Raw genomic sequence first — 9,226 nt, 5'->3', positions numbered from 1 at the left:
GCGCGCTCGCTACTCTCTGCGCCAATAACCTCCAGTCCAGATTCAGATCCTTCATTCAAGGCTCAAATATTTATCAATGTCATATTCACTTTTCTACACATTAATTGGTGTTGCTCCAACTGCAGCGACATATAGCTATGTACCAGGGGCTATTTTATTTTATTTTTGTTAAATGAAAATCACATTAAACCTTACACAAAAACTTTTTACGATTTACTGTAGCATTTTTCCAGATCAGTATTTTATAAAATATTTCTACATTGTAAGACTAACTATGATAATCCAAACAAACAGAGAGATAATTTTGTTTACTGTGTAAATATACAGAATTCTCATGTGATTTATGTATAAACATTGTTGTGCATTGTTAGTGTAAAGTAAATAAACTGTGTGGAATAGAATAGTATTTACAAGGCCAGAGGACCAAAATACCGGTAGCATCCAACTATGCATCAGTTGAATTGTGAAGAGCAACCTGAGTTTAAGACTTACCATAAATAATAGTAATTACTGTAAATAAAAGAAAAATAATTCAAAGCTAAAGCAATTATACTTTGTAGGATACATTTTTTTTCATAAGCATTATTTTTTACAATCTCCAGGAACAGATGAAGCTGACAACACCATATCTACTCTCAAATTGAGCAGACAGTGTGCATAGAGACCCTGACCCTCCATTACTGATGTCCCCAGCAAGCACAGAGAGAAATAAATCTTATCTTTACGTGTAATCAGGCACTATTTTTCAAATGTATTGAATTTGCCTTAAAAGCTACGGCCTATTAGGTGAGAACTACTGTAAATAAATCACTACTGTGCTGCAAACATAAATTATTAGGCGCCTCCACACTTCGGCAGAGGCATGAATATGAGAGTGAGAGAAATGCTGGGATTGGAAGTGATAAAAGATATTGACTAATTCAAGCAGCCGAATGAGTACATCAATAAAACCTTAAGGTTAGAAAGAACTAGACAACTCTGTTTTTCTCTTTCTCTCAGTGTGTGTGAGATATATTATCTGCAGTGTTGGGGGTAACTTATTACAAGTAACTTGAGTTACGTAATCAGATTACTTTTTCAAGTAACTAGTAAAGTAACGCATTACTTTTTCAATTTACAACAAAATATCTGAGTTACTTTTTCAAATAAGTAACGCTAGTTACTTTTTCACATTTATTGACTGACAGCTCTCCTTGTTGAGAGAAATAAAGTGAGGTGTTGTGTGCATTTGCATTGAACATGCATTTACTCATCTCAGTTGCACAAAAACATTCAGTATTCCCCAAAATGAATAAAAACAGTCAAATGCAATCACAGAATTTTGTGCAAAAGTTTTATAATTAACTATGTTAAATTACACAAATATACTTTATGTATTTAATCTCAGTTTATTAACCAATGTCTTTGCTGCTGACCTACAATGATCTAATTCAACCATACTAATAAGCAAAAATGACTTTAGATTAGGTTTAGAAATAAGAGTGTTGAACTTCCTTCTCCTGTATCCTATTGTTATTTAATCAAGAACAGCAGCAGCTGAAAGGTTTGTTTGAGCGGCGCCCTCTACTGTACAGTAGTAAATATGCATTTCCATCAGCCTTATTTAACTTTTGATCTGAAAGGGCCTTAACAATTGGCAAAAATAGATTGTTTTAGCTGTTATTAAAAAACAAACAAACAAGCCCATGCAGGTGGTGAAAAAGTAACGCAAAAGTAATGTAACGCATTACTTTCCATAAAAAGTAACTAAGTAACGTACTTAGTTACTTTTTTGGGGAATAACGCAATATTGTAATGCATTACTTTTAAAAGTAACTTTCCCCAACACTGATTATCTGCCACAAACGCAACAGAAAGTGGACTGAGGTAAAGAGAAAAGAAAAACAGGGAGAGCCAAACAGACATTTTAAATGATCATAAAATCGTTAACATCATTTAAAACAGGAAAAAATACTTCACAAGAAAAACCTAACCATTGTAACAAGCTACTCAATGTGTTCATTTTAAAACAATAATTAATCATTAAATTGTCCGTTTTTTCACGTATTCTGAGGCCAAATATTAAAATACAAAATAAAATAATAAAAAGAGTATCCTTAAAAACATGTAAAATGTTAACTTTGAACCCAAGAAAAGCAAGGTTTAAAATCCCATGAAACAAATTAAATGAAACTGGAGCTTGAGGCACAAATCACAATAGCTTTCAACACTTGGCGGCCCGCCAATCACAGTCTGTCCCAATGTTGGCGCTTAATGTTAAGTGGGATCGCTGCTCTTCTCTGGGTTCCAGTTGAATTTTTTCTTCCTTTTTCCTGGGAAATAAAAAAAAACTTCTTGCATTAAACAGACTCCTCTTCCAATCTGATTGGTTAGCATGTTCTTATGACCCACTCTGATTGGTCAACATGACCTAATCACATCTGTTTGCTTACCTGGTGCCTTCTCTTCTTTCACTGCACTCAAACACCACAGCCGGGTCAACCCCTCACTCTCGTTTCCTACCATACAGAAAAGGTGATAATCAGTCGATGCAAACAAACCGTAACTAGGTGAGTTTATTTGGGTGGGGAGGACTTACCCTGGGTGTTGAATCGTAATTGAGTGCGTGTTTTAAGTGATGGGTTTCGCTTCTTTTTTGCCGAGAGCTTTTGTGAAAAGTCTGCTCCGTCTGCTGAGACCAAATGTGTCTGTCTGTGACGTCGAGACTTGGAGGCCTAACATGGAAATGATGGAAAACGGTGCGTTTACAATCTTATGCATAGTTTCTCATGTTAAGTGTTTGTTTATTTTGTGTTCAGGTTATTATGTATAATCTTAACAAATAATCTGATCAGTCTCTTATGATGTCTATATTTACCTCTGAAACTTGTTCATATGATCTGGACTTGATCGACGCTAACAGTTGGGCTCTTCGGGCGCTCTTTGGGCAGAAACAAATCAACAGAGTTAATAACAGAGAATAACACACCCATCTGATAAAACAACGGTACTGCAACATCACAACACTACTGCACTGCTGCAGAGGGAATGAAGCACTATGTAGCAAGAGACAGATGTGAATATGAATTTTTAACTTAATCTCTTACTTCTTGATTTGAAGGTCCCTCTCCAGCATCCTGCTGCTCAAATTCCTAAAAAACAAAAACACGACATACATGGTTTACACACACACATACAAAAAAATATTCAGGATTAAATGCTATCATTGATGTAGCTATGCTCTACTATTTAAAAATTTGGGTCGGTAAGATTTTATAATGATTTTGTAACTTTCGTTTTTTTTACTATCACAAAGGCTGCATGTATTAATATAGATTAAAACAATTTTCACTTTTTCCCTAACCTTTTTTATATTAATAAATACAACCCCATCTCCAGAAAACAGGGTTTCTGCAGGTATCTTCAAATTAAATGTAATGTTTTTTGATGCCTTATTAATGCCATATTTTTATTTGTAATGCCATACATGACCCATGACTAACCACAGATATATATAAGTCTATATTTCTCTGTGATTTGTTCATTCTTTAGAACCTTTTTTTTAATTGACAAAAGTACAAAGAAAAGTTTTCCCATGCTTTCACTGAAAAACTTAATTGTATTTAGTAAATATGGATACATTTAGATTTAGGCTGCAACACCCTCAAAAAGAGGTGGGTCAGAGGCAAAAAAAGTGAAAAGATCATAGAATATCCAAGTTAAATCCAAGCATCCACCAAAGTCTCAGTCTTTCCAAGCAAAGGTTTCATGAGATAATTGTCAAACAAATCAAAAATCATATTTCTCAATGTAAGATTGCAAAGAATTTCACCATGCCCCATACATAATATTGTGAAAAGATTCAGGGAATTTAGAGAAATTTAGAGAATTTAGGAAAAGTTATTTGATCGTGCTTCGATCCCTCAGATGGCACTGAGAAACCGTCATGCTACTGTGTTAAATCCAACCATATGTGCTCAAGAGTACTTTGGAAAACCATTCACTTAAAACAGTCTGACGCTGCATCAAGGAATGCTACTTGAATCTCTATTACAGAAGGAGAAAGCTATACATCAATTCTATGCAGAGATGTCAGCGAGTTCTCTGGGCCTGAGCTGTGTGAAGGTACCAGGTTTTTGTCATTCAGCATCATTATTTTAGTCTTCTAAGGAAGCTTGTTTCTGCCACTAGATAAATAAATAACAATAATAATAGCGACTTTTTATCTTACAATTCTGACTTTTTTTCTCACAATTGCGAGTTTACATCTCGCAATTCTGACTTGATTTCTCAGAATTGCGAGATATAAAGTCAGATTTGCGTGAAATAAAGTCGCAATTGCGTGTTATAACCTCAGAATTGCGAGATATAAAGTCAGAATTGTGTGATATAAAGTCAGAATTGCGAGAGAGAAAACTAAGACTTTATAACTCGCAATTATAACTTTATATCACGCAATTCTGACTTTATAACATATTGATATGCATACTGACATATTTTCTCAGAATTGTGAGATATAAACTCGCAATTGCGAGTTATAAAGTCCAATTCTATGGGGGGAAAAAGACTGACTTTTTTCCTCTCAGAATAGTTTATATCTCACAATTCTGACTTTATTACACGCAATTGCGACTTTATATCACGCAATTCTAACTTTATATCTCACAATTCTGACCTTATAACACGCAATTGTGACTATTTCACGCAACTCTGACTTCATATCTCAAAATTTTGACTTTATAACACGCATTTCTGACTTTATAACACGCAATTGCAACTTTATATCACGCAATTCTGCATATATCTTGCAATTCTGACGTTATAACACGCATTTCTGACGTTATAACATGCAATTGCGACTTTATTTCACGCAATTCTGTCTTTATATCTCGCAATTCTGTGAAATAAAGTCAGAATTGTGAGATAAAAAGTCGCAATTACCTTTTTTATTTTTCATTCTGTGGCAGAAACAAGCTTCCATAGTCTTGAGTGTCACATGATCCTTCAGAAATCATTCTACTATGCTGAATTGCATTAAACAGCTGTGCTACTTAATATTTTTGTGGAAACCGAGATACATTTTTTCAGGATTCTGTGATGAATAGAAAGCTCAACATTAGCATTTATTTGAATTTTTTTGTTACATTATAAATGTCGCCTGTCACTTTTCAGCAATTTAATGAATCCTTGCTAAACAAAAATGTTAATTTCTTAAAAATAAATAAATAATGTAACACTCATATACAGAAAAATATACTTACAGTACGGTTGGACTGCCAACCGGAATAGGTGAGGATGGCACCGTTTAGTTTAGGAACCAGGTTTTGTTGGATAAGATTCAGGTTTGGGTCTGGTTCAGCAAAAACAGCTTTCTTCATACCCTCATAATGCTCATGGATATTTCCAATTTCCTGAGGTCCAGAAAAAATACATATGGACTGTTAACCAAAACAGTCTTCCTATTCTTATTCAACTCCTGATCACACCTTTCAGTCGTCAGAGAAAACCAATTTGCGTTCAAAAAATCTTGGAAATGACAAATTCGACTTTTTTTTTCTTACGGGATGAGCCTGAGAATTTTATTGTTTTGTTATAGGCAAAATTCAGTAAGATCTACTTTTAAATCATTTCTTTGACTGATCAGTGACCAATGACAGCAAATGTTATAGAACTGTTAGAACATGCTTTCACACATTCAGAAATATTTTTATAGTCAATGTGCAAATGCATAAAAACTCCAGTGAGCCAAAGACAGTCTCAAAAACGCGGTTTGAATGTTCTGGTGTTTCTGACGTCACAAACTACCTTGTAAACAAATATTGTCAACGTGTGATCATCAAAGAGTGGATCTTTGAGCTTGTTTGAGTGAGTGGAGGTTTACTACAGGGGGACTTTAAACAAAATAAAAGCTGGAGATATGTTTTATAAAAAAAAATGTTTCCATGATGACTCACCTCCAGAATGTCTGAGGTGATGAGTTGCTGAGGACGTGATGACGGATTAACAAACTCTCTACAGATTTCTGTCTTCCTTCTATCTTCCTTCTTTTCCCCATAACAGAGCTGTAAACATTTACAATGAGTAACGTTGGGCAATGAGTAAGCATCAGGTTGAATCAGTTTCTTTACATCAGTAACGTGGACAAACACAGCACAGAAAATATACTGCTGCTGCTGCATAAAGTCAACATGTAACACCATTCCAACCTCATTCTTCTTCTATAACAAGACATATCCCAGTGATACCGGGTATTCAATGAAGGGTGGGACTTTATCCTTAGGGAACTGACTGAATTGTCAAAGTGGATGAAAGTGAGGATTTGAAAAATCTTGTCTTAATGCTGGAATACACTACACAACTTTTAAAATCTAAACAGATTTTAAAACACTATGATAATATTTATTTGCTGACTTTGTAGATGCTACAGAGAAAAACTGGGCATCAACCACTAAATGATCAAGGATTACTACCAGACTTACAAGTTGCTCAAAACACAACAAATTAACGCAGAAACGTGTTGTATTGCTAGTAAAATCCAATCACAATATTGGAATAAAAAATAAATAAAAAATTTGTGTATATATATATATATATATATATATATATATATATATATATATATATCCTCAGACTGGATGGAATCATTGTCTAAAGCTAAATTTCCTTCTTTTTTTTTTAAATAAAGATTTTTTTGCCCAAAATCTGCAGACTAGACTCTATATTAGAGTTGTCAAAAGTACCAACTTCGATACCAAGTTGGTACTGAAATTTAAAAAATGTGACGATACCAGCATTTTCTTCTAGCATTCTGGCCATTGTGCTGATGCGCTCAACATACATGTCTCTGTCTTAAGAATCCATTCAACACTGCTCAAAATGCTAGAGGAAAATGCTGGTATACTACTGTCACATTTTTAAATTTCAGTACCGACTTGGTACCGAATTCTGTACTTTTTGACAACTCTACTCTGAATTTCAGCAACTTTCAGAATCAACTCCTCCAGACTGCAAATCGGGACAAAAGTTATGTAGTGTATTCCAGCTTTTAGTTGTAACACTGTGTCATGTATCCACTATGGATATTATTAACCTACTGGTGTTGGCATGGCCGTGAAGTAGAAAGCTTTATCTGACAGGAGTTTCCTGAAGACATAAACCACATCGTAATGTTGAGCGTTCACTGCATCCCTCTGAAACTGCATGGCATCCTGCCAGTCCTTCAGAGCAATGCGGATCTACAGACATGCACAGAGATGGTCAACAATTACAATACAATATAATCGAGTTAGAATGATATTTGTGTCAAATATTTCTTTAAAGGGATTGTTTATCCAAAAATCTAAATTCCATCATCATTTACTCACCATGTCAACTTTAAACAGAAACACTAAAGGCCAATTCACACTGCACCGGCAGACAGCGACCAACAGACACTTCATCGTGATTTGCCGGATCAGTCTGTTGCCGTTAATCGGCCCTTGTTTTCTTGTCTGATAAGTGACATACTGAAATCCAGCAATTGTCCGCGTTGCTCGGCTTCTGTCATGCAGTGTGAATTTTCCCTTTAGACAAAGAATGATTAGATGTTGAATGACAGCGCACCTTCTCTTTGGGAGTGATGAGTTGTGAGTTGAAGAGCCCGTACAGCAGATAAAGCCCTGCCACTCTGATCTGGAAAGTGTAGGGTGGAAAGAAGTATGGAGACGCCACAGACATGATCAGACGAGTGAAACACCTTCTTTCATTTGCCTCTGGTTTACCACTGGAGAAAAGAGAAGAGACAAAAGAAATAAACCTTCTAATTCCTTCCTTTAAATGTGATGATCGGTTTACATAAAATATCACCAAATCAATGAATAGAAAAATGTTCATAATAAAAAAATATATAATAATAGTGAAGCTTATTATATACAATGAAATATAATATATTAATTTGGAATAAATAAAACAATATTTTAATATACAATACAAATAAAACATCAATATACAATATAAATAAATGATATACTTTATATAAATATTGTATATAAAATGTATAAATATATAATACATTTTATATATATAAATATAAAAATACACAGAATAATACATAGAATAAACGTTCAACAACATATCAAAGAGAAGTGGATGGCTTATATGCAGCTCAAGTATTAGTTTTGCTGCAGAATTATGACTGCCTCACCTAGAAAAACCTTTCTCCTAGAAGATGGTTTTAATCTCATTTAAAAGTTTTTTTTTTATAGCCATGCGTCTAAACTAGTCACTGGCATCTAAAGTGAGTGATTTATTATGTTGAAGATGCTCGTCAAACTCACTAGAAGATGCTGCTGAAGTTCATCTCTCTCCAGACCTCCAGAAACTGCTCGTACCGAACTGACTCGGTCGCCTGAAAACGAGCCAATAGTTCTTCGCAGTCTGCTTTTACCGGTGCTTTGAAATTCTCCATCCTAGCCCTTAATCAAGACCACACAGGCTCAGTTTACATATTTAAAAATCTGATAAAAATGCGGTTCATGTTTCTTGTGTTTCTCAATTCTTGAGTTCCTCGTTTTGCTCATACACAGTGTGGTCGTGTAACGACGAATACATTTTTCTACTGCCCCCTAGTGTTTCGGACGTACGTGACGTGTGGCTTCTTCTTCTTTTGTTTTTGGCGGTTGGCGGCTTATTCTGCATTTCAGCCACCTACTGAGATGGACTGTGAAGCCTCGATGAACGAAAGGAATTAAGAGAAAAAAGAAGAAAAAAAACCTATGTATATCCTTCTAATCAAATCTGTATCTCTTATATATTTTAGAAGAATATCGTTCACCCTAAAATAAATAAATCCAGCAGACTGTCTCACACATTCCTGTAATATGCAGTGAATAATAAAGGGTAGTGTGTCCCATACAGAGCCTGGTCATATCTTCTGTTTCCATATCCCCTTCTTTCAATCCATACTTTAGGTTGAATGCTGAATAGGTGTCTCCCTTTTAAATATTTATTCCATTCTTCTTGCCACATATTTCCAACTACTGTTTTAATAATACATTTATACTTCTGTTTTACTTAATGGCATTTCTATATCAACCTCCTCTCTTCCCAATGCTGACTTGGCCAGCTTGTCCGATACATGTGTCAGCCTATCTTCTTTTGGTTCAATGACGGCTCGTTCATTAGTGCTTATTATATATTCTGCATGGGTACTAGGATTGTCATTGTTTGTTTTGAACCCTCTATGAATACCAGTAGAAACGGGGGAAAG

General features: G+C 34.9%; 1 protein-coding gene across 1 annotated transcript; it reads right to left on the bottom strand.

Moving 5' to 3' along the window:
- Positions 1 to 136: 136 nt before the first annotated feature.
- Positions 137 to 8,560, bottom strand: snapc1b (small nuclear RNA activating complex, polypeptide 1b). The gene is made up of 10 exons (XM_077236437.1): positions 8,295 to 8,560; positions 7,582 to 7,741; positions 7,074 to 7,214; positions 5,934 to 6,041; positions 5,241 to 5,390; positions 3,087 to 3,131; positions 2,858 to 2,920; positions 2,579 to 2,714; positions 2,433 to 2,498; positions 137 to 2,312 (listed from the first exon to the last, which is right to left on the bottom strand). Exons 1-10 carry the CDS (start codon positions 8,423 to 8,425, stop codon positions 2,257 to 2,259), a joined length of 1,056 nt encoding a protein of 351 aa, XP_077092552.1. The 5' UTR covers positions 8,426 to 8,560; the 3' UTR covers positions 137 to 2,256.
- Between the last annotated feature and the right edge of the window lie 666 nt (positions 8,561 to 9,226).

The sequence above is a fragment of the Siphateles boraxobius genome, unplaced genomic scaffold, assembly GCF_051911475.1.
Source record: "Siphateles boraxobius isolate OS27281-9 unplaced genomic scaffold, OSU_SipBor_1 20, whole genome shotgun sequence".
Taxonomy (NCBI): domain Eukaryota; kingdom Metazoa; phylum Chordata; class Actinopteri; order Cypriniformes; family Leuciscidae; genus Siphateles; species Siphateles boraxobius.
The sequence above is the reverse complement of the archived record's forward strand: the minus strand, read 5'-3'. Positions and strand labels throughout refer to the sequence as shown.